The sequence below is a fragment of the Podarcis cretensis genome, assembly GCF_951804945.1.
Source record: "Podarcis cretensis genome assembly, chromosome: 13".
Taxonomy (NCBI): domain Eukaryota; kingdom Metazoa; phylum Chordata; class Lepidosauria; order Squamata; family Lacertidae; genus Podarcis; species Podarcis cretensis.
This window is the reverse complement of record NC_137182.1, coordinates 1,031,792-1,057,731: the sequence shown is the minus strand read 5'-3', so window position 1 is coordinate 1,057,731 and position 25,940 is coordinate 1,031,792. Positions and strand designations below refer to the sequence as shown.

The following is a 25,940-nucleotide window of genomic DNA, read 5'->3' as shown; positions in this document are numbered from 1 at the left end:
CAAGACGCACCTAGTTTTTGGAGGAGGAAAACAAGAAAAAAAATATTCTGAATCTCAGAAGCCAGAACAGCAAGAGGGATCGCTGCGCAGTGAAAGCAGCAATCCCTCTTGCTGTTCTGGCTTCTGGGATAGCTGCACAGCCTGCATTCGCTCCATAAGACGCACACACATTTCCCCTTACTTTTTAGAAGGGAAAAAGTGAGTCTTATAGAGCAAAAAATATGGTACCTCAAGGGAGGAAACTTGTTTTTCCTGCTCCAGAGGGCAGCATTCAAACCAATGCATTCAAATTGCAAGACAGGAGATCCCAGCTAAACATCAGGAATAACTTATTGCCAGTAGCAGCTGTTCAACAGTGGAGCGGACTCCCTCGGAAGGAGGTGGACTCTCCTTCGCCAGAGGTTTTTAAGTAGAAATTGATTCACTAGCTGTGATTCCTGCACCGCAGGGGGTTGGACCCTTGGGGCCCCTTCCAACTCTATAATTGTATGAATACAGCAGATAGAGGAGTGGAGAGGAGGAGCAAGAAAGGTGTGACTTGGGAGTTGTCCAGTGTTGATGGAAATGCACTTTGGTGCCCCTGCAGCTGGTGCTGGACGAGCAGGAGGTGAAGCAAGTGGTGCAGCTGCCTGAGCAGCCAAGGGCAGCTTGGGGCTCCCGGTTGCTCTGGAGTTGGTCCCCTCTGTCCTGCTGGCCTCTCCCTTCAGGGGGCTGTACGTGCCGTGGATTAGGGGGCCGGTGGCGTGAGCCCAGGCTCCATGGGCTGCTCTTGAGCTCTCTTCTCTGGCCGAAGGCAGACTGCCAGGCGCTGGATGACCAAGGCAGAGAGACAGACAGTGAGAGGGACAAGCCTGGAAAACACCACTCAAGTGATGGATTTTACTTGATTACAGACATTTCCCATTCCATCTTTATTTTATATGGTTCTTTTACCACTTTAAACTGACTTGTCTAAGCAATTTGCCATAAAAACAATGTGTAAAATAAAAAACAGGTTAACGTACAAAACATGGGTCCCAATTACAGCAGCCTGGGGAATATATCTTGCAAAGGAGAGAGGGGGAGCTGATGCCAGTGGCGCTGCAGTGGTTAGAGTGCTGGGCTAGGACCTGGGAGAGACCAGGGTTCGAATCCTCCCCCTCAGCCGTGAAGCTCACTGCCTCTCTCATCCAGCAGGCCATAAGAAGCTCTTCTATCGCTGAGTACCATCACAAGCAAACACTGTATATACATCATGAGGTCATCACCCCCAGTTCAATTTCCTTTGAATATATTACTCACAAAGAAACACTAAGAAAAAGTATATTTTGGGGGGAGTGGTTCCCAACAATGCACATGACTGGTTCATAGCTTAGCCTCTTCGCCGCCAGACTCCCTGAGTTGCACAGCAGGTTCACAGGTTCCATGGAGTCAGGTAAGCTCAGAATGGCAGCCTTAGTGCCCCTGAGAAGACCTAGAATTCCACCACTGCTGAGGGAAACCCCCTTTCTTGAACCCCCGCCCAGAGACAGGCATCCACACAACCACAGTGTAGAGAGGATTCTAGCTCCCTGACCTGCTTAAGAGATCCTGGGGTCCAGACCAGCTTGTAGACCATGTAGACTGGGATGCAAATGAAGGATGAGGCTCCGATGAGATAACCCACCAAGATGCTCCAGTCTGGGTACTGGTAGTCGAAGAGAGTGAGGGGAGGCTGGTCCAGGAGGGAGCTGGCAATGATGAACTGGCAAGAGGAGACGGGCAAAGTCTGGGTGCCAAGAACCAGCATGGAGAGCCCTGCCCTGAGCTAGCTGGGACACCCATCACCAGTGGCTTAGTGTGTGTGACCAGCAACTGGGGCAAGGCAACCTGTGTGCCCTGATTGGCACAGGCAAGGAGTGCCACGTGCTCCAGCCAGCTGGGTGCTTCCCAGGTGGGAGAAGCAGTTTGGAGATCAGCTGGCAGAACAGCAAGGGCAGGCAGGAGGGCAGGGGGTTCCAGCCCCACTGCCAGGGGCAGCCATTGAGTGACAGGTACCGGAAATGAGGTTGCTGTGTACACACAAGCACACATACGCAGCACATGCCTGCACACATGCATCTGTGCAAGATGGAAGGCAAGCATGCTGCCCCACCACCCGCCTCAAACTCAGCTTCCAGATGTCTGGGACAGCCATATGACGCTGGGAGCCATAGTCCAAAACATCTGCAGGGTGCTAGGTTGGCAGAGGCTGTTCTACACTAAGTGGTATCAGATCTCCAGTCTCAGGCAAAGAAAGGGCTTCCATGTAACTTGCGACTGAGAATTATAGAACTGAAGAGTTGGAAGGAACCCCAAGTGTCATCTAGTTCAACCCCCTGCTTGCCCTGTCATAGTTTTATTTGAGGATCCATGGGGAGGGGGGATTGAAGCAATTGCCTTGGCTGAGAGGGCTGGAGAATCGCATCTGGGAGGGCCAAGCCAAAGAAGGCTGTGCTGAATCATAGCAGGAAGGCCAGTCTCTTCAGGACCACAAATCCCTGCAGCAGGTGGCCCAATCTGGAGCTCCCCCAAGGAGAAAGGGGTCACAGCAGCACACAGGGGCCTTCTGGAGGCTGACGGGTGCAGACTTGCTGGACCAGAGGAGAGAGCTTTTCCTCTGAGTCTGAGGAGACAAGCAAAGCCATGACCCCTGCCTGGATGTCCTGGAGCAGAAGAAGATGTCTTCCCAATCAACGCCTCCTCCTCCTCCTCCATCTCTGGCATGCCATGTTCTTTGGTCACTGACCAGAGATGTTTTTAACTGGAGATGCCCAGGATGGAACTGAGAACCTTTTGCCAGCAAAGCATACATGCTTGCACTAAGTGGCAACCCTTGCTCTCAAGGGAAGGGGCCCGAGAAAGCCCCTCAGCCTCATCTCAATTCCCCAGTGGCCAGCATTTTGAGAGCCAGCAGGTGTAGTGGTTAGAGTGTTGGACTAGAATCTGGGAGACCAGAGTGCAAACCCCCACTCAGCCACAAAGCTCACTGGGTGACCTTGGGCCAGTAGCAGAATCGCAGCCCAATCTCACAGGGTTGTTGTGAGGATCAGGTGGAGAGGAGGAGAACTATGTAAGCCACCTGGAGCCACTTAGAGGAACGGTGGGCTCTATATGCTGCAACAACCACATCCATCCCTTATTAGCTTGGCCTCTCTTTCCCTTCTGCTTCCTCTGTGGTCTCAAGCACATGGTCGGCATTCCTGGAAGCAGGGAAGTGTCTCTTTTCCTGAGCTGGACATTGGGGGTGAATGAGGATGATGAAGATTAGTACTTACTGCTAGAAAGGCTGGACTGACAGCAGCCCAGCAAACCTGCCAATAGATTCCTGGAGCAAACCCCAGCATTGCCTTCACGTCATTGCAAAACTGCTGGATCCCTGGAAAGAAAAGAAGGGGGCCAAGAAGGGTGGAGCTCCTGTTCATGCGGCTGTGGCAGTTGTGGGATCTGCACCACAAAAATTTCAGCCACAGTAAGTGTGTGATCCCTCTCAGCAGGTGCAGAAGTGCCATTTGTGTCACAGTGTTGCTGCAGGCTCAAGACCTTTGTATTCACTTTGATCTTTCCTGATGTCAATTCTTATGAGTTTGACTTTGTTTAAACTACTAATTCATTTGGATTATAATTGTATTGCATATTGTATTTGCGTTGTAACATTTCATATCACAATCGGGAGCAGTAGGAGGAGTAAGTAAATAATCCCATCATGGCCCTGCGACTACTGAGCTGGAATTGTAATGGCCTGAATATTCCTCGGAAGGGGAAGAACGTATTTCATATTTTACAGAAAGAACAATTGGACTTGATTTGCCTGCAAGAGACACATGTGACAAGAGCACATAGAAAACTACTTATTAATAAAAAATTAGGACATGAATTTATTTCATCGGACAGAGTCAAAAAAAGAGGAGTGGTTATATATGCAAAGGATAGATTGATGCCGAAACAAATATTTAAAAATGAACAAGGAAGATATCTGGCAACTGAAATTCAAATACAAGGTCAAAAATTTTTGATTTTAGGAATCTATGCACCAAATGAAGGCAAATCTGAATTCTTTAAAAAGCTACATGAGATTTTGCTGGATTACATGGACTTAAATATAATTTTGATGGGAGATATGAATGGAGTTGTTTCTACAAATATGGATAAAGCACAAAGACAAGTAATTTCTAAAGACGGAAGGCTACCAAAAACATTCTTTGAAATGACTGACAATATGGATTTAGTTGACATTTGGAGACTAAAAAATCCTCTTGAAAGAGAAGGAACCTTTTTTTCTGAAGCCAAAATGACCTGGACTAGAATTGACCAAATATGGGTTACTAGAGGATTGGCATCGAAGATAAAAAAAGTGGAAATCTGCCCAAAGACTTGCTCCGACCATAATGCCGTGAAGATGGAGATGAATCAAACAACAGCTGGCACATTCAGATGGAGGATGAATGACTCATTATTTAGAGATAAAGAATTTTGTAAAAAGGCCCAAAAAACACTAAGAGACTATTTTGAAATCAACATGAGGACAAATGTGGATAAAAGAGTAATCTGGGATGCAAGCAAAGCAGTCATGAGAGGTTTCTTGATACAACAGAATGCAATAAAGAAGAAAAGCCAAAACGAGAAAAAAGATAAGATCTTAGAAAAAATTAAAGAAGGAGAAAAGAAATTGAGATCAAAACCAAAGTCTCAGGAGATTTTGAGAGAAATTAAATTATATCAAATTCAATACATGGAACTGATGAACCAAGAAATAGAATGGAAAATTAAACAAATGAGACAGAAAACGTTTGAATCTGCTGATAAATGCGGGAAATTTTTGGCTTGGCAATTGAAGAAGAGACAAAAACTAAATACAGTGACAAATTTAGAAGTGGATGGAAAGAACATTAACAATCCAACTGAAATCAGAAGCTGCTTCCAGAGATATTTTAAACAATTATATGCACAAGGGCCAGAAAAAGAGATTGATATATGTCAGGGACTCAGCGGGAGCGCAGGGAGGAGAGGAGATGGAGAGCGAGGGGGAGCAATCCGAGGGCAGCGTAGGAGAATATGACAGCAGCCCGATAGATTCCATGAGCCTCTCCAGTGAATCGGAAGATTCACAGAAGGGGGCGCCGATGGGCAGGGCAAGGGGCGACCCAAGGGGGACACCCCAGAAGCAAGGGGCCAGCGGGGACTCCCAGAGCAGCAGTTGGAAATCAGGACCAGCTTCCCCACCAGAGCGTAGTGGGGGGGAGGAGTCCCAGGTGTCAGAGCCCACATATGCACCACCAGTGAGAGAAGATGAGTCAGGGTTGACCACGCCTCCATCGGAGAGCGAGTTAACGGTCAAGAGGAAAGTTGCAGGCTGGGCGCGCGCGCCAAGTTCAAAGGTACAGGCGAGCGGCACAGAAGGTAGCCCGGATAGGGAACCAGGTCCTAAAGCCCACCGGAAGGAGGGGCAAGAATCGTCAGGGTCAGCGTCAGAGGAGTCCAGGAGGGCCCAGAGGAGAAAGGAACTTAGGAAGAGGTGGAGCAAGGCGAGGGTCTTAAACTGGTGTGGAAGGGGAGGAGACTCAGACGGGACTTCGCCGGTCTAAGGTCGAGACGTAGAGCTGCACGCTGCGGCTTTAAAATGGAAACTGAATCTCAATAAAGACTTTTGTACATAACTACAGCCTAGCGTTGGTCCTCTGTGAGCTGGGACCTGGAGGCAGCTCTGACAATATAGAACAATTCTTGAAGAAAAATGGGATGAAGGAAATCTCATGTCAAGACAAAGTGCTCCTGAATCAGAAAATAACTGAACAAGAAATAGAAGATGCCATTCAAAACATGAAACTAGGCAAATCTCCGGGACCTGATGGATTGACTTCCAAATACTACAAGGCTTTAAAAGAATGGCTAATACAACCACTGAAGGAAGTATGTAATGAAATTCTTGAGGGGAAAAAGGCACCTGATACGTGGAAAGAGGCTTATATTACGCTTATACCGAAGACAGAGACGGAAAAGATTCAATTGAAGAACTACCGCCCAATATCTTTATAAAATGTGGATTACAAAATTTTTGCTGACATTTTAGCTAAGAGACTGAAAAAAGTTTTGATGGGGGAGATTCATGGGGATCAAGCGGGCTTCCTCCCGAGAAGACACTTATCAGATAATGTAAGGAATATAATAGACATTTTGGAAATGCTAGAAGTAAATATAAATACAAAAGCTGTTTTGATATTTGTGGACGCGGAGAAAGCATTTGACAATATTTCTTGGACCTTTATGAAGAAGAATCTCCATGGGATCGGGGTAGGCCAAGGTTTTGAAAACGGTATAGGCGCAATTTATTCTGAACAAAAAGCAAAGCTAATTGTAAATAATGTTATTACAGAAGAATTTAGGATAGAAAAAGGGACACGTCAGGGGTGCCCAATTTCCCCACTACTTTTTATTTCGGTCCTGGAGGTGTTGCTGAACATGATAAGAAAAGACCAGCTGGTTAAAGGGGTTCAGGTCGGAGCGAGACAATATAAATTGAGAGCTTTTGCAGATGATTTGGTACTTACATTGCAAGAGCCGGAATCTAGTACGAAAAGGGTTTTGGAATTAATTCAAGAGTTTGGCCAAGTGGCAGGATTTAAATTAAATAAATTAAAGACTAAGGTATTAGAGAAAAATCTAACAGTAAGAGAGAAGGAGAGGTTTCAGGATGAAACAGGTTTAACTGTGGTTAAGAGTGTAAAATATTTGGGGATTAATATGACAGCTAAAAATTTGAATTTATTTAAAGACAATTATGAGAAATGTTGGAACCAAGTGAAAAAAGACTTAGAAATTTGGTCAAACTTGAAGCTTTCTTTGTCTGGTCGAATAGCAGCTATTAAGATGAATGTATTGCCTAGAATGTTATTTCTGTTTCAAACACTACAAATTGTTGACAAGATGGAGTGTTTTAGGGGATGGCAGCGAGATATATCTCAGCGTCAGAAGAGTCTAGAAAGGGCAAGACCCCAGCGGACAGGCGGACCCAGAGGAGGAAAGAGCAAAGGAAGAGGTGGAGCAAGGCTAGAGTCTTAAACTGGTGTCTGGGGGGAGGAGATTCAGCTGGAGCTTCAGCGGTCTAGAGTTTGAGACGTAGAGCTGCGCGCCGCGGCTTTGAAATCGAAACTGAACTTCAATAAAGACTTTTGTATATAACAACGAACTGGCGTTGGTCCTTTGTGAGCTGGGACCTCGGGCAGCTCTGACAATATGGAATGTATATGGCCGAAATATTGGGAACTCTTAGAACAGGAGGGTAGTAATTTTAAATTGCAGAGCTTTGAGAAATTAAAGGATAAAGTGAGAGATTGGCTTCACTATTACCAAATAATGGAGGTCTATAAGATGGATAAGAAAATTGGCTTCCAAAATTAAGAAAGTGCTTAAGTGCACCTTTAACAAGAAACCAGAGGCATTTCTCTTGGGTATGGTCGGCCAGTTGGTGCCGAAGAAGGATAAGAATTTCTTTTTGTACGCTACTATGGCAGCAAGGATTCTTCTAGCAAAGTATTGGAAGACACAAGAGCTACCCACGCAGGCGAAAGTGATTGACTTTATGGGATTGGCAGAAATGACCGGCAGAATCCGCGACCAAGAGAAAGTGACTGTGGAAGAAGATTGGAAGAAATTTAAGATGTATCTTAAGAACTATTATAAAATTGAGGAGTGCTAAAATGCTGAGGGAAAAGAAGACGTAGAATTGCAGCGGAAAATTGTGTTTAATTTTAGGGTGGAATTGAAAAAGAGAATGAATTTACATTTAATTGGTTAAGAAGGGTTGCTGAATAATGGTTTAAAATTAAGGATGCAAAAAGGGAAAGGTATGGGGAAGTCCGGGAAAAGAGGGTTATGGAAATAAGGTTAAGAAAATATGAGTTTTTGTGTTTGTTTTTATGTTGTTTTTGTTTATGTTAAAAAATTTGGAAATTAATAAAAATTTTGTTTAAAAAAAGAAAAAAAAGAAAATTGGCTTCCAGGTGGAGAAATCTAAATTGGAAACAGAATTGTTAGAACCCAATACTAAGAATTTATCAAAAATGTATAACTTGCTGCTGAAATGGAATACGCAGGATGAAACAGTTAAATCAGCTATGATCAAGTGGGCGCAAGATATTGGTCATAACATTATGTTTGCTGACTGGGAAAGGTTGTGGACCACCGGAATGAAATTTACGGCGTGTAACGCCTTGAGAGAAAATATTATGAAAATGATCTATAGGTGGTACATGACCCCAGTCAAGCTTGCAAAAATTTACCACTTGTCAGATAACAAATGTTGGAAGTGTAAAGAAAATGAAGGTTCATTTTTTCACCTCTGGTGGACGTGCCCAAGGATAAAGGCTTTCTGGGAAATGATATATAATGAAATGAAAAAGATGTTTAAATACACTTTCTTGAAGAAACCAGAGGCCTTTCTCCTGGGTATGGTCAGCCATGTGGTGTTAAAGAAGGACAGAACTTTGTTTTTATATGCAACAACAGCAGCAAGGATCCTTATCGCAAAGTATTGGAAGACATCAGACCTACCCACTCTGGAAGAATGGCAGATGAAGATGGCAGACTACATGGGACTCGCAGAGATGACGGGCAGAATCCGAGACCAGGAGAAAGAGACAGTGGAAGAAGATTGGAAGAAATTTAAGGACTATCTTAACAAATATTACAAGATTAAAGAATGTTAGATTGACATGGATTTAAAAACATTGTGGTTTTCAGAGACATTAGAGTAAGAAAAGGAATGGAATTTGTAAAAAAAATTGGGGAAATAAGGGAATGGAGTTGCTGATGGGATAATGAAACTAGAATACAAAACAGTGAGGTATGAGGAAGTCGGGGAAATTAGGTTGAGAAAATAAGTTTTAAAATTATACTTGTTCTTTGTTTGTGTTTGTTTTTATTGTAGTTGTTTTGTTTTTGTATGTTTTTATTGGAAATTTTAAATAAATATTATTTAAAAAAAAAAACCAAAACATTTCATATCATATTTTGTTTTGCTGTTGTACATTGCCTGGAGATGCTTGCATGACAAGTGGCATATAAATATATTAAAATAAATAGTCTAATTAAAAAAACCTCCCCACAGCCCCCACAACAATGGATGAAAGGCACAGGAACATTTGGCACATAAGGATAATGATGAGCAGCTGTGGTGCAATGGCTGTTGGAAGCAAGGCCTTCTGAGGTGTGGCCCCACCTCTATAGAGTCCTTTCCCTATGGAAACCCACTGGACACAATCCCTCCCCCCGACTTTTAGGCAATAGCATGTACAGGGGGTTGTTTCAGAAGGCAGGGAAGGCTGAGAATCTCTCCGGGACTCATAGTAAACCTAGTAACTGGGACATGGTGTTTCTCTCCTTACCGTAAAACCAGGAGACTGCAATGGACTCCAGGAACACCACTGCTAAGATGGAGCAGCCGGCACCAAACTCTTCCAAGAGTTTCACGATGTATGACCCGCCCTAAAATGGGAAGATCCAAGCTTAGTAGCTTTTCAGCTGGGGTGACAGATATGGCCAATGCTTCTCTGTTGAGATCTTGGTCATGTTACCATTATTGCTACTATGAGTGGTTTAACATGCCAGCCATAGCTGGTCTCTAAGGTGCTACTGGAAGGAATTTTTTTATTTTGTTTCGACTATGGCAGACCAAAACGGCTACCTACCTGTAACTATGCCAGCCATATGTTAAACCATGCCAGTGGTTTAACAATGGCTGTGGGAACAGTTGAAAGAGTTGAGTATGTTTTGCTGGGGAAAGAGAAGAAGAGGAGGAGACATGATAGCCGTCTTCAAAAAATCGGAAGGACCATCACACAGAAGTCAGGGCAGGTTTGTTCAGAAAAGGGCATGCAAAATGATCACTGGGATGGAATGACTATTTCCTATCAGGAAAGGCTTTTTGGTTTTAGATAAAAGGTGAGTAAGAGGAGACATGACAGAAGCTGATTAAATTATGCATGGCATGGAGAGAGAAGTGGAGAGAGAAGTTTTTCTCCCTCTCTCATAACCCTCAAATTTGAGAATATCCAACAAAGCTGGATGTTGGAAGATTCATGGAACCCACTCTCAAAGGAGGCAGAGTTGGCCATCAACCTGGATGGCTTTAAAAGGCAATTAGACAAATCCATAGAGGAGGAGACTTCACAATCAGAGGCAGCAAGGCTTCTCAATACCAGTTGTTGGAAAGCGCAGGAAGGGAGAAGGCTCTTGAGCACAGATCCTGCTTACTGGCTTCCCATCTAGTTGGCCACTGCGAGTACAGGATGCTGGACTAGATGGGTCCCTTTGGGCCTGATCCAGCAAGCTCTTCTTATGTTCTTTATGTGCCAGTCCCACCAATGGGGGAAATGGCTGGGAAGCAGTTTCTGGCTAAACATGAGGAGAGATGTCCAAATGGGAAGGGTGGCTTGGCACTCTGCCTCAGAGGACAGCAGGCACCCCCTTCTGGAGATATTTAAGCCAAGTCTGAATGGGCTTCATTCACAGATGAAGTAGTTGCAAGGTCCTGTACTGATCAGGGGGTGGAGTAGTTGGCCTCCTGCATCTATGATTCTATTAAAAATGCTGGTAAAAAAACCCCAAACCACAACTCTTTGTCCTGGCTATTCTTCTGTTACTTGCTTCTCTCTCAGTCTTGTGTCTCCACACTTGTAAACCAGGGTATTAACAAGATCCCTTTGATCAGGTCTTTACTGAGCTCTGTTGGCCAGTTTGTTGGGGCTCTGATGTAGATTTGTCCTTGTATACGAAAACTTTCCCAGCTGATGCCCTTGGGGGCAACAGGCTCTGCCCCTTTTTTCAGCATTTTGATTCTAGACACCTATATTTTGCACCTACCTCAAGATTCTAGCAGAAAATGAAGTGGATCCCGAAAAGTCCACTTGTTGTAGGCTGTTGGACAAGATGACCCTTGGGATCCCTTCCAACTCTACTGTTCTAGGATTCTGTTATTCTAAGTCTGAAGGCTGTCAACAAGCAAGAGACAACCAAGCCCCCTCCCCCCCCCCCGCATATGGCTCCACTTTTTGGCAACTCACACTGGTCAGAGTGGCTACAGAGCCCAGGAAGCAGGTTGTGATGAGCCCCAGGACAAACAGCTCCCGTTGCTTGGCTAGGAGGTGGGGGTACTCGTCCATTATTGCTGTGATCATAGCCTCCAGGCCCCCAAACTGCAAATACACCCCCCAAAAAGAGTTGTCAGCCTGAGTCAGGAAAAGGACACTCTGTGTGTGTGTGTGTGTGTGTGTGTGTGTGTGTGTGTGTGTGTGTGTCAGAGACAGAGACAGAGACAGAGACAGAGACAGAGACAGAGACAGAGACAGAGACAGAGACAGAGACAGAGACAGCGTATCCTCATTTGTTCTTGTCCACTGCTTTTCCCTGAGGAAAACCACTCTTTGGCACTCCGTTGGAGCAAACAGCAATTTGGGTTGATGTTTGCTCTGATTTAGAGCTAAGGTTTTCCCTGGGAAAGGAGCAGGGCAGGGGGCAAACCACTCAGACTGATGCCTCAGAAGCACAGGTTAAGTGGAAAGGTGCATTGGTGCCGGCTGCCTGGGGCCCTGGGTACTCCAGCCCCCACAGCATTCCCCATGAAGGCACCCACAAATTTTGCACCAGGGGCATGTGTGCCCAATGTCAGCAGGTACATCAGCATGTGCGTGCAATGTCAGCACACCCACTGACTTTTGCGTGTGACATCAGACACATGTGTGCCCATGCTTGGGCATCCACAGTCCTGGGGCCAAGCCAGTGGGCCTGGAAGTGTGGACAATCCCTGTGAGAACAGGATGCTGGACTAGAGGAGCCCCTTTGGCCTGATCCAGCCAGGCTCTTCTCTGAAGGTCCACACTTTCAGAATTTGGAAATATTTCAATTCACAGTAGCCTTTTTTTCAAAGAAACAAATAAAAAAGGAATGATGTGCTACATTGGAGGAGTGTCCTCTTGTGGGTGAAATCAAACTAAAAACATGGTGAAAAGAATCCCGTAATCTTCCCTATTGCCTGACCACAAAGCAGGGTCACTGTTAGGGGTGGCTTAGGGGGCCTGAGCCCCAGGGCCCTGGATCCCCTGCTCCAGTTATATGTCGGGGGGGGGGTACATTTCCATAGCAGTTTCCCTGCCTCACCCTGCATCTATGTTAGCACAAGCAAAGTTTGCCCAGGTTTGTGGAGAGCTATGCCCTGAGCCTTTTAAAATCTAGCAATGCATGATTTGGGGTATAAGGCAGAGTTCTCCCTACCGTGCTGTCCAGTCCCAGTGTTATCATCATGAGGAAGAAGATTATGGCGAAGAAAGTGGAGCCGACCATGTTGGCGATGGCTTCAGGGTAAGTGATGAAGAGGAGGCTGGGCCCTAAAGAAGAGAATATGCCAAAGAGCTGTGGCTCTGTGGGGAGAGCACCTGTCCCAGGTTCCATCCCTGCAGCATCACCAGGTGGGGCTGGGAGAGACTCATGTCTGAAACCTCAGAGAGCCATTGCTGGCAGTCAGTGTAGGCAGTACTGAGCCAGATGGACCAATCGCCAGGCTCAGAATAAGGCAGCTTCCTAGCATACCATGAATGGCCAAGCATTTCCAAAGGCTAAGGGCAAATGGAAGGGATGGGATTGCTGCAATGATTGGAGGATGGCTGGCGGCTAACAGATTGAGGTTGAATCCTGACAAGACTGAAGTACTGTTTTTGGGGGACGGGGCGGGTAGGTGTGGGGGACTCCCTGGTCCTGAATGGAGTAACTGTGCCCCTGAAGGACCAGGTGTGCAGCCTCGGAGTCATTTTGGACTCACAGCTGTCCATGAAGGCGCAGGTCAATTCTGTGTCCCGGGCAGCTGTCCACCAGCTCCATCTGGTATGCAGGCTGAGACGCTACCTGCCTGCAGACTGTCTGGCCAGAGTGGTGCATGCTCTGATTATCTCCCGCTTGGACTACTGCAATGCGCTCTACGTGGGGCTACCTTTGAAGGTGACCCGGAAACTGCAATTAATCCAGAATGTGGCAGCTAGACTGGTGACTGGGAGTTGCCACCGGGACCACATAACACCGGTCCTGAGAGATCTGCATTGGCTCCTGGTACGTTTCCGAGCACAATTCAAAGTGTTGGTGCTGACCTTGAAAGCCCTAAATGGCCTCGGCCCAGTATACCTGAAGGAGCGTCTCCACCCCCATCGTTCTGCCCAGACACTGAGATCCAGCACCGAGGGCCTTCTGGCGGTTCCCTCACTGCGAGAAGCAAAGCTACAGGGAACCAGACGGAGGGCCTTCTTGGTAGTGGCGCCCGCCCTGTGGAATGCCCTCCCATCAGATGTCAACTGACAACTACCTGACATTTAGAAGACATCTGAAGGAAGTTCAGGGAAGTTTTTAATATTTAATGCTGTATGTTTTTAACACTTGATTGGGAGCCGCCCAGAGTGGCTGGGGAAACTTAGCCAGATGGGCGGGGTATAAATAAATTATTATTATTATTATTATTATTATTATTATTATTATTCCTCTCTTGTGGGTCTGCAGATTTTGGATTATAAGCCTAAGAGCAACTCACAGCATTTTAAACATCTTGGGGACTCTTGCCTAAATATACATGAAGATGTTCTCTCAGGGTTTCACTATATGGAACCCCTGAGCTTTGTAAAGGCCAAAATGCCACATTCAAAGAGTGTGTAAATCAAGTGTACTCTCTACACCTGCATGGCCACAGCTTGCGCTTGTGTTCAACATCGCATGGGCAGAAACCTCCTCTAACTGGATGTGGCAGGGACATAAGCACCAAGCAGGGTATGGAGGGTTGTCCACATCTCAGGTGTCACAGACTAACGGAGGGAGTTTAAGGACTGGGTGAACTCTATGGCAGACTCTCCTTCCTTGGGGGTTTTTAAGCAGAGGTTGGAGGGCCACCCGTTGGGGATTCTTCAGTTGTGATTCCGGCATTGCAGGTGATGGGACCCTTGGGGGTCCCTTCCAACTCTACAATGCTAGGATTCTGTGTTATGGAGTGTGGAGCATGAGGCCACAATCAGATGCACCACGCGGAAGAAATTTTAGCACTGCAGTTTTGACGCACATGACACGCAGAACACAAACCTTTGTCTCTTGCCACATCCTCGACTTCCACATCCCTCATTTCTGCCATGTATCCCAAGACAGTGAAAATGACGAATCCTGACAGGAAGCTGGTGAGGCAGTTGACCACGCTGGTGATGATGGCATCCCTGGAAGGCAAAATAAATTAGTCTCTGGACAGGCCACAGGCCTCACAACAAGGTGACCTTGACTGTCATTGAGAGGATGCAGCAACAACCTGGTTCTGCAGCACCAACTCGGGGCTAGCGGAAGACATTTTGCTCCCTGCAGCAAAAGGACAAGAGGATTCCCTCCCCATCCCAACCTCCAGAAGCCCACTGGGCTGGCAGCTGAATCTTAATTCTACCATGACAATGTGATGGTGTGCCTCTCCTCTCCTCAGGATAGCCATCCTGGTAGGGCCTCCCGCACTTACCCTCTCTGCTCTGCCTGGGGATGGCATCCTCCCTGCAAGCTCAAATAAATGCTGCAGTGCCCCTGTGGTAGCACCAGCATGCGCCATCAAAGGAGAGCAATGCCTGCATGCGCACAAGGCCTTCTGGAGAGGCCAACCCTGTGACCTGTTCCACCAAACAAAAAACAAGTCTATATGGTCAGCCCACATTAAGCCTTGAAATGAGGGAAGACTGTAGGGTTACCAAAGGCATACTCACTCCTTCCCACAGGAGGAATGGCAGTTCCCTGGGAGTTGAGCACAGCTTACTGGCACACCAGCAAGGCGTCAGCCAAGCTTGGCCAGTCCTCACTCAAGGACATTGTCAGGGAACTGCCATCGGAAGGGCAGGCGGTGGAAGGGCTCACGGAGGTTAGGAGAGACTCGGCAGCAGAGGAGGGAACCAGCAGGGGGAGAGAAGGAGCTCCAAGGGAAAGTGAATCAGAGGGATGGCTCAGAGAGACTTCCAGCGAAAACAGTGGGGAAGTTTCAGGACCTCCTATAGGGACACCCACCCCTCGCCGGAAACTGTCGCGCCGAGAATCCCGAAGACGCATTTCTGTTAAGGAGCTTCTATGCTGGAAGCGTTTCCGCAAACGCCCACTGTCGGATTCTGCCAGCGATTGAGGGAGTCATGTTTAAGGGGCTCCGCTATAGACAGAGCTTTGATAACCAGGCCAAACTCTGAGGGACTAAGCTTTACGCACAAGCAGCTCATCATCCCATCACAGACATGGTGCAGGGAAAGCCATTCAAATCATGGTGCTGCAGAGAGAAGGTTGTTAGCCCTGTCTCACTCATCTGCAGTGGAGGCATGGGGGGGGGCAAAGGGAGAATTTGGATTTGGCCTCAGGCCCTTACCGGTAGCAATTGTTGTGGAATGGATTGTAACTGGACAGAGCGAGGAGGACGCCAAATCCTGGCCCCAGGGAGAAGAAGATCTGGGCGGCAGCATCGACCCAAACCTGCACAGACCCAAATACAACAGGCCTCTGGCTCAGAGGAACAAAATAGAACCCAGACAGAGGCTAAACATCCAGAATCATCCCCTCCACCACAGGAAGGAATCCTGAGACCTGTTGTTCAGTTGGGTCACGCCATGTTGTTCCTCAGGAAGGAGCAAAGACTCCAGTTGTGGGTGTAGTCAAGCTGTCTAATGTTTGGGAAGAGCTGTTGCCAGGATACATGGTGAGGGACTGAAAAGATGGCATGTGGGGCCGTAGAGACAAATCTGCAAATGCAATTTTATATGTGGAGATGTATGTTTGGACTTCAGTGTCACAGAAAGGAAGCCAACTCATCTCCCACTCCAAATCACCCCAAATAAGTCCTTCAATGAATGTGTGCCCCACCTCAAGTTCCCCCCAAATAATTTCCTTTCCAATTAATTTGCCCTCAGTTACCTTCCCAACAGATCTTGCTCCAGATCAATTCAATTTCTCTTCAATTATCCCCATTCATTACTCCTGACACACCACTAGGTGAAATTGTTGGGCCTTTCCTTCTTTCCTGAAATTAATATTGTGCCCAGAAGCCAATATCACCTCTGTCTTCAGTTCCCCCCATAATTTATTACCCAGCTAGAAGCACTTGGGGGCACCTAGGAAAGGGCTTGAGGCTCACCCTCCCTCCTTGCTCCCTGCAGTGCCCCTGGGTGGTTGCCCTCATGGCTGGCAGGTGGTGATGGTGGCAGTGACCACAGGTGAAGCGTTTGGCAAACAGATTGTTGGGCTGGGGGAGTCTTTGGACAGATTCTGGTCCTTATTAGTTCCTCAGAGCAGGAGAACGGAAGTCTTGGCCCACCTGTCTGTAGGGGCCAACTCCCCATGCCCACCTGGATTCCCACAAGGGGAATGTGTGTGACTATAAAAGCGGCGGCGGGGGGGGGGGGGAGACTATAAAGGCAGCACCACTTCTTGGTTCTGATTCCTTTGCTTTTTCTCCTCTCCACCTGATTAGCTTTAATCAAAATTCGCCAGGGCAACTCAGCGGTAATTACAGGCAGGAAGTGTATTGTCAGTCCTGCTTTGCAAAGACAGTGAGAGGGAAGCTGACCAACTAAATCCCCAGCAGATGCAAATGAGATGAGTGATTCAATTAGTGATTTACATTTCCAAGGGCTGCTTTTGATTATTGCTTTCTGAAACAATAATCAACCCAATACTCTCCCTCCTGACAATCCATCCTCTGATCTTCTCTGGAGTGCAAAGCCAGGTGGAGGGAGGGATGGTCAGGAACCCCACAGCTAGGCTTTAAAGAGAGCCTGCCACTGTGCTCCCCCAACCTCTCCCCTGATTCTGTCCACTGCAAGCCTCTCCTCCCTCTTGCTCCATGGGGTGGGAGCGTCTCTGCCCACTTGGGTAGGTGTGCTGCTAGAGCATCAGATGCAACCTGGGAAAGGGACCAGCCTTGGTGTGTCACATTCTGGTAATCATTAACATAACACTGCATTATGCAATGCTCTCATATCAGTATGGAATACTTAAGGCTGGCTTTGAAATGACAGATGGGACGCCAGCAGCCAGCTTGCTCAGAGGCTCGGGCAGGGCAGCTGGCCTGGCAGTGCAAGGTGCCCCTTGGGGCTGCCATAGTAGCTCATTTGCAACCTGCTTCTGGTTATTTAAAGGAAAGGACTCAGGCCCAGTCATGCCTAGAACAGGCTGAGAGAAACCTCTATGCCGTTTTCCTGGTGCTTGTTCTGGGGTGGGAGGAACACATCTTGGAAAGCTGCCTTAAGGCCCCAAGGAGCTTCAGCACTGCATCAGGTGGACTGCCAGGGGCCACCTCTGCATACGAAGTCACTTTGCTGCTTCTTGCTGATGGCCAACCTGACGCACATCTGGTCAAAGCACCGGAGCCCAGCCAGTGAGCAAAAGTGACAGCCTTCACTATGTTGTGCAGCTGTGCAAGAAGCATAAGACCATAAGAAGAGCTGGCTGGATCAGGCGCAAAGGGGCGCATCTAGTCAAGCATCCAGTTCTCAAGTGCCTGTGGGAAACCAGCAAGTGGCACCTGAGCACAAGAGCCTTCTCCCCTCCTGTGGCTTCTAGCAACTGGGATTCAGAAGCATTGCGGCCACAAACCATGAGGACAGAGCACAGTCATTCTGGCTAGTAGCCATCAATAGCCCTCTCCTCCTCCATGAATTTGTCTAATCCTCTTTTAAGTCAAGCAGGTTGGTGGCCATCATGGTCTTCTGTGGCAGGGAGTTCCATAGTTTAACTCTGCACTACATGAAGTAAAAAAAGGTAGTAAAAGACCCCTGACAGTTAAGTCCAGTCATGAACGACTCTGGGGTTGCGGCGCTCATCTTGCTTTACTGGCCGAGGAAGCTGACGTTTGTCCAAAGACAGTTTTTCCGGGTCGTGTGGCCAGCATTGCTAAGCCGCTTCTGGCAAAACCAGAGCAGCACACGGAAACAGCGTTTACCTTCCCGCCGGAGTGGTACCTATTTATCTACTTGCACTTTGAAGTGCTTTCGAACTGCTAAGTTGGCAGGAGCAGGGACCGAGCAACAGGAGCTCACCCCATCGTCATGGGGATTCGAACAACTGATCTTCCGATCAGCAAGCCCTAGGCTCAGTGGTTTAGACCACAGTGCCATCCATTGCCTTTTATCTCTCCCCAATCTTCCAGCATTCAGCTTCATTGGAGGACCCTGGTTCTAGTGCTCTGAGATCGGGAGAAAACCTTTTCTCCATGTTTTGCCTAATTTTATAAACCTCTGTCAGTTGCCCTTTTCTGAACCTTTTCTAGCTCTACAACATCCCTTTGGAGGTGAGGTGACCAGAACTGGACACAGTATTCCAAATGTGGCTGCACCATCAATTTGTATCATGGCCTTATGAGGCAGCCATCATGCTGGCTTACGGCTGTGCTGGTGAGCTTCTCCCAGTTGGGTCGCAGGTAGAAGACGATCCCTCTCCAGGCTCCTGGCAGAGTCGCTCCACGAATCAGCAGGATGAGCAAGACAGCGTAGGGCAGGGTGGCTGTCACCCACACCACCTGGAAGGCAGCAAAGGGGCTGCAGTGGGCAGGGCCATGGTGACCAGCAGCTCCCCATCCACTTCCCCTCCTGGGTGGGCTGTGCATCCCTTCCTTGTTCCCCCAAAACGTCAAGTTCCCAGATTTTCTAAGTGAATCTCCTGCTCCCTCCCCCTCACTTGTGGTTTATGGCCAATCCATCAGAGTGGTCAAATTACCATAGCTCTCCCTTGGAGTAATTCCTACATATCTCCCCAGTAGGATGTTTATCATCATAATCATCATTGCAACTATTGTTTTTATTTTGAAAGGGGGTTTTGGCATCCTGGATCAAGCACAACTGAATGCTGTAATTGGGCAAATTATTCCAAATGGCTTGTTTTGCACCATTTATTTGGATCCCTCTTGCCAATCCAAGAGCCAGGCAGGGCTGCCCTGAGTGCCTCCCTCCCTCTTCTCTGGGGATCCTGCTCAGCCCCTTCTCCTTTGGGCTCTGGACTCTTTCATCGGGGGTTATTGTACATGTTTCAAACTTAAGGGCTAGGAAGCTATTTGTTTGCTTCCAAACGAAAATGAAAATGCTTAACAGTGCAGAATTTGGTACCCACATGCCCACTGTGGAATTGCAGGAAACACACAGATTCAGGCAGATCTATTGAAATCTGTCCAGCCAATCTCCTCTCTTTGCATGCCCCATGTAACTATCCTTGGAGCAGTGAGCAAATCATTAAAAATAAAACAAAAGATTATTATAAATCAGATTATTATAATTTTTTTTAAAGCAAAACAGTTCCTCATAAAACAAGAAAGGAAACTAGCCAGAGAACAAAGCAAAATTGATTCAAAAGCTTGATGGTTGGGGTAGAAGAGGAGGAAAGGTTTGCACTACCTCCTAAATCTCAGCTGGTGGTGAGGTCTTGGCACCTCAGCAAGTGGAAGGTCCCAGAGTTTGGGAGCCGTGAGCACCATGAAGGCTTTGCTGCTAGCTGCTCCTGTTCCCACTTGACACATTGCCCCTCTCTAATCCTCACCTCTCCCACCACTGCTGTCAGCCACAGGGGGCTGGAGAAACACCTCAGAAGTGGTGCAGGTCAGCTGGGGGGGTCAAATATTTGCTGCCATGGGGGGGGTGCTACTTGCAGGTAGGACAATGTCCCTTCAGGGGCCAGTGCAGAATGTATAGCTGAGACATTTTCCCCCCCTTGATCTGCCCACCTCCAGGAGCCTGGACAGAAGGGAGTCAAAGCATCTGTTACCTTCCCAGAGGTCTTTACCCCTTTCCAAAGGCTGAAGTAGACAATGGTGAAGATGAGGAAGAGGCAGAGGAGCAGCTGCCAACGGATGCCTCCCACGTTGGACAGGCCCTGAGAGTTCTGGAGCTCCAGAACCTTCCTCCTGAGGCAGACAGAAAGAGAGAAACAAGTGGAAACATCAGAGTGCCATTGCCCTGAGCGCCTCACTTGTCACCAGAGCAGGCTCTCCTTGTACACACAATGGTCAAGGGTGCAATCGTAAGCGCCACAGAAGCCAATGGGACTTAGCCCAGAGCAAACATGGTTGCAGAGGCTCTGAAGGAGGAACTGGGAACCCTGGTGGGTGGCCCTCCAGATCTTAAGAGCATCAGAAGAGCCTGCTGGATCAGGCCAATGGCCAACCTAGCCCAGCATCCTGTTCTCAGGGTGGCCAGTCAGATGCCTTCAAGGGAAACGGACAAGCAGGACCTGATCCCAAGAGTCCTCTCCCCTCCGGTGGCTTTCCACCCAGTGGGTTCCATGGAACTCTGATTCTTGCACTGCAGGGCATTGGAACAGATGACCCTTAGGGTCCTCTTTGACTCGACAATGCTATGGTTCTATGTTGTTGGATTCCAGCTCCCATCAGTCCCTTGCGCCAGTCTAACATGGTCAGGGATGATAGGAACTGTGGTCCATTGATACCTGCAAGGCCACAAGCTTGAGAGATGCAAGAGAGGGCAGGCTACTGTGCCTACGGTGCCTTTGATAGCCCTGCAGAGGATATTTTGAAGGGTCATGGAGAGGAAACAAGAGAAGCGTGCTACTATTATTGTACCTTTGCAACATTTCTAACCACTGAAAAGACAAAATAACAGTTAATAAAAACAGGAAAAACTAGTGAATGAGAGATAGGAAGTGAGGGAGGGAGAGGGTTCAGGCAGAATTTGCAAATGTTGACAAAACCACATAAATGCAGGAGATGACACAAACTTACACGTAAAACTCCTCGGCTGGCGACTTGGAGTGGTTGGTCCAGGTGACGTTGCTCTTCCCAAAATAGCTGGTGCAGTTGGGCGTATTCCAGGGGTTGTCACAGCTGGTCCAGGGCAAGGTGTGGGTGAATGATGAATAGAAGTAATACAGGGCCCAGGCAATGATGGTGTTGTAGTAGAATGAGACATACAGGCCAATGATGCAGATGGCAAAACCGATACCTGCGTGGAGAGCAAAACAGCACCTTGGAGGGCGGGGATTGGGGGGACTCCCTGGTTCTGAACGGGGTAACTGTGCCCCTGAAGGACCTAGTGTGTCATTCTGGACTCGCAGCTGTCTACAAGCTCCATCTGGTATTCAAGATGAGACCCTACCTGCCCGCAGACTGTCTTGCCAGAGTGGTACATGCTCTGATTATCTCCCGCTTGGAGTACTGCCATGCGCTCTACGTGGGGCTACCTTTGAAGGTGACCCGGAAACTACAACTAATGCAGAATGTGGCAGCTAGACTGGTGACTGGGAGCGGCCGCCGAGACCATATAACACTGGTCCTAAAAGATCTTCACTGGCTCCCAGTACATTTCCAAGTACAATTCAAAATGTATGTCATGTGCCAGTCGGCTTCACCTGCTGAGTAGCAGCCTAAAGGAGCAGAAGGCAAGGTGATTCCACCTGCTGCTGATCATCCCTCTTGCTCCTGATGAGAACTAGCTCGCTCCAGCTTTCTTAAGCATGGTTTCTAGTCTCAGTCATTTGCTGGAAACAACATTTGTCTTCCTGGCCATATCTTGCTGCTTCTTGCTTCTCAAGACCTTGGACCCTCGACTTTCTTGACCCCCGGATTGTCTGACTATGTAAACTGAGATATTCCTGACCTTAGGACTGAACTGAACCTTGCATATGGACTCTGCCTCCAGGCAAGTACTCCCCTGAGATATGGCTGGTTGGCTGGTTTTTCCCTCCACTGAGCTCTACTATGACAATGCTGGTGCTTTAAGTCCTAAATGACATTGTCATTCAGCTTGGACACTGAGGTCCAGCTCCAAGGGTCTTCTGGTGGTGATGCCCATCAGATGTTAAGGAGATAAATAGCTATAGAACTTTTAGAAGACATCTGAAGGCAGCCCTGTATCAGGAGGTTTTAAACCTTTGATATTTTATTATGATTTTATATGTGTTGGAAGCTGGACAGGGTATAAAAAACTTGAATGACTTGAATCCCACACCATCCACCCCCCCATGGGGATTGGGTGTGATGTGAATCTAAGATGAGTGTATTACACACGAAAGCTCATACCTTGAAAGCTTATATTTAGATGATCTTTAAGGTGCCACTGGAATGATTAAAACAGATTTTTTCATCTTTCATCTTGTTATTTATTATGACTAAGATGAGTGGCTAACCACTTTCCTCTGGGACCGAAGGTCAAGAGCTCCCTCTCCTCCTGCAGTTTCCAGCAACTGCTATCCCAAAACACTTACTGCCCTCCAACAGTGGAACCAGAACAGAGCCATCCTGGCTAGCAGCCATCCATAGCCCCCTCCTCCTCCAGGGATTTGTCCAATCCTCTTTGAAAGCCATTCAAGCTGGTGGACATCACTGCCTCCTGTTGCAGCAAGTTCCATAGTTTAACTATGTGCTGTCCAAAGAAGAGCTTTCTTTTGTCTGTCCTGAATCTTCCAACATGCAGCTTTAATTGATGTCTGAGACTTCTAGTGCCATGAGAGAGGAAGGAAAACTTTTTGCTCTGTTCTTTCCAGGATATGCATCATTCCACATACTTTTGCCGTGTCCCTTTTAGGTAAGTTGCTCCAACCCACTGATCATTTTGGTTACCCTTTTCCAGCTCAACAATATCCTATTCTGAAGCAGTGGAATCAGAACTGAACACACTATTCCAAGTGCTGTCATGCTGAACAGCTGCAAGGAGACATGATAATGGCTGATTTATTTTCAATCTCATTCCTAATGATCCCTCAAATGGAAATTTCTTTTCTCATGCCTCCTGCAGGTTGGGCCCGACATTCTAGGGAAGCATTTAAAGCTTAACGTCTTTCTTTTTTTTTAGAAATTAACCTTTTTACTGTTTTGAGTAAAAGTAGCCTCTGAATATTGAAAGCTAGATTCTTTTAAGATGTCCTAAGTCTAGAGACATAAACATTGGGTGAGTTGAGGGAGACAGATGGCTCCTTTCTTGAGACATAGATTTTAATTTTAAAACTTAAAGCATTTTTTTACCCCACTCTTTAGCCAAAAAGGCTCCCAGGGCAGCTTCCAAAAACATTAGTAGTAAATAAGGGTGACAGTATTACCCTCATCATTACAATCTAAAAGATACGGCACACAATGAAAGAGGGAAGGGAGGGAGGAGGAAAAAAGCAAGCCCATAGCTCATAGAATATTATAATTTCCATCCTTGCTTGTTTGGCTGGTTTTTACCTTTAAAGATGGGGCAGATGTGCTTCCAAATGGGTATAGCTCCTACCCGATGAAATTGTCCGAGAGCCAGCTCCATGTAAAAGAGAGGCACTCCTCCGAAAATGGCCATCAAGATGTACGGGATGAGAAAAGCTCCTGTGAGAAGAGAACAGAAGGGCCTCCATTATCCTGCCTGCACATTCAGACTGTTTGAGGGGGTCTGTGGAGGGCAGGGCCTTAACAGGTTTTTCCTCCTGTGCTGCTGGATCCAGGGCCACCAGGAAAGACCTGGCCTCCATCTCCCCGCAAGCAAAAAAGTCTTGGCTGTGAGACAGTCAAGTCAGCTGTGGACTGGGTGAAATTATAAAAATGTTGTGAGTGGGTGCAAGGCAGCCAGCACCCCAGGCAAGAATCCCTGCAGCTCAGTGGGGATGGAGGGACAGCTGAGAGGAGAGAGAGTTACATGAATATGCTTTGCCCCCTCCCAGTGATATGAATAACTCATGGTCTGAATGAAAGACCCGGGGTGGGCAGTGGGTCCCCTGTGACTCCTCTTCCCTATAAAGGGTGGATCACTCTGAGACTGCAATCCTAATGAGCAACATTCACTGCATTGTTGGTACACCACTGCTTGTGTAGAAAGACATACCTGTTGTGCTGGGGAGAAATGCACACCCCACAACACTGGGGATAGTTGATGGATGCACCCAGAGGAAGCACCATCAGGTGTGACTGTCATGGGCAAGTCGGCTGTGCATGTGTGGGGATGGGTGTCACTTATCTACATCTCTGCCAGGGTAAAGGGCTTAAAAGGTGCCTGGAGAACTCAACCAAATGTTAAAAGACGGCCATCCAACTCTGCTTAGAAACCTCCAAGGAAGGAGAATCCACCACCTTCCAAGGAAGACAGTTCCACGGTCAAGCAGCTCTTACTGTCAGAAAGTTGTTCCTGATGTTTAATTGGAATCTCCTTCTTTGTAAGCTGGAGAAAACAAGCTTCCTCCATCTTCCATGTGATAGCCCTTGAAACATACCACCTCATACTGAGTCAGACCACCATCCATCGAGCTCAGTAGTGTCAACACTGACTGGCAGAGGCTCCCCAGGGTTTCAGAGAGGGAGTCTCTGCCAGTCTTTCCTAGAGATGCTGTCGGGGATTGAACTGGGGACTGTCTGCCTGCATTGCGGATGCTCTGCCACGGAGTCTTGGTCCTTCCCAAGGTTTGCTGACCAGATCATGTTGATTCTCTCCCCCCGACTCAGTTCCATTTTTTTTTTTTTTTGGTATTTTAAATAGCTTGATTGCATAAAAAATGGAAGCCATACTAGGAGGCATTAATAATTAGAGGGATAAGAAGAGAGATCATGTTCTTTATTGCAAGATCTGTAGCATGAGAATACCTTGTATTAGACATAAAATGTCGCTGAGTCATGAGCAGGTTTACTCACTATCTTGCAACATTTGTGTAGATTTTGGATTATTTTTCTAATTAGCCAACACAGCTTTCTACATTCTTGTGTGCTAGTTATTCCAGGAATGCCCAATACCACGGACAGCTCCTTGGATTTTTTTTTTTAAAAAACCACACATTTCTTTAAAAAACAAACAAACTAATCTCCTGCATTATATTGACTTGTAGAACAGCTGCAGAGCCAGGAAGAATGTGGCATTTGGAGCCCTCCAAAAGACAAAGCCTCAGACTTTGCAATAAAAGGAGAAAAATTGGCTGCTTTTCAGTGCCTCTGTTTTAACACCATTTTCAACAAAAACTATCCCTATCTGTCAACCAAACTAGTGTATTCTTTGTGCATCTGAATGTTCCAAACAAAGCCATGTATGCCATGTCTGAAGGTCACTTACCTTTTTCCAAGGAGCTCAAGGTGGCATACATGGTCCTTCTTCTCTGCATTTAATCTTCATAACAGCCCTGTAAGGTAAGCTCGGCTTGGCCAAGTGGGGATTTGAACCCTGGTCTCTCCCAGGTCCTAGTCTGACACTCCATCTATCATACCACACTGGCTCTCAGATATGGTCTTTGACATGGACGCATCAATCTCCTTCCCTAAACCAGTTTTATTATCATGGAATGTCACAGTACCTTTTTGAAACACTTTTCAAAGAAGAAAAAAGTTATAAAGGGTAAGTGGCTGAAATTAGGGAAGTTGGCTTAGAAACATGTAACTGACACAATCCTAGAGGGGCTACTTCAATGTAAACTATGCAATGAAAAGAACTCCTGGGGCAGATTTTATACCCATTTTTTGTAAGAGGGTTTTTTTAATGCTGCACCCGGCTCCTTAAGAGCGGTTCCTTCCACATTCAGAAACCCGAAACTTCTGATTCAGCCAGGAGTTGCAAGAAGCTGTCAAGCAGGAAAGGATAAAAAAAAATGATGGGGAATGAAGAAGGATTCTGCAAAGTTAAGACAAGTATTGAAACCCTAGTTAGAAACAGAAAATGTGGGATCCCAGGCAAGGCATTAATAAGACTCCCACAATTAAAGTGGAAAGCAGTTAACTGTTTAGAAGGGGATGGGGTAGGAGAGAGCCCAAAATCACACCCCGTCTCCTTACCACCTCCATTCTGGTAGCAGATATAAGGGAACCTCCAGACGTTGCCCAGATCCACGGCAAATCCTATCACTGACAAAAGGAAATCCATCTTTTTCCTCCACTTGTCCCTGGAGTCTGCCTGGGTGAGGAGGGGTGCTGGGCTAGGGTTTGCCAGAGCAGCCTGCCCGGTGATGAGGAACTCAGCTGGAGGAGCAGACAT

The 25,940-nt window shown here is 47.1% G+C and overlaps 1 protein-coding gene across 1 annotated transcript; it reads right to left on the bottom strand.

The window, feature by feature from the left end:
• Nucleotides 1–609: 609 nt before the first annotated feature.
• LOC307201305 (sodium-dependent serotonin transporter-like) lies at nt 610–25,940 on the bottom strand (the record flags this gene model as incomplete). Its single annotated transcript, XM_079950366.1, is given in 13 exon segments — nt 610–808; nt 1,556–1,723; nt 3,276–3,376; nt 9,381–9,480; nt 11,058–11,189; nt 12,265–12,377; nt 14,104–14,231; nt 15,398–15,501; nt 18,407–18,541; nt 19,777–19,915; nt 20,750–20,969; nt 23,189–23,321; nt 25,728–25,940. Coding segments are annotated over 13 exon segments (1,767 nt in total). The 3' UTR covers nt 610–727.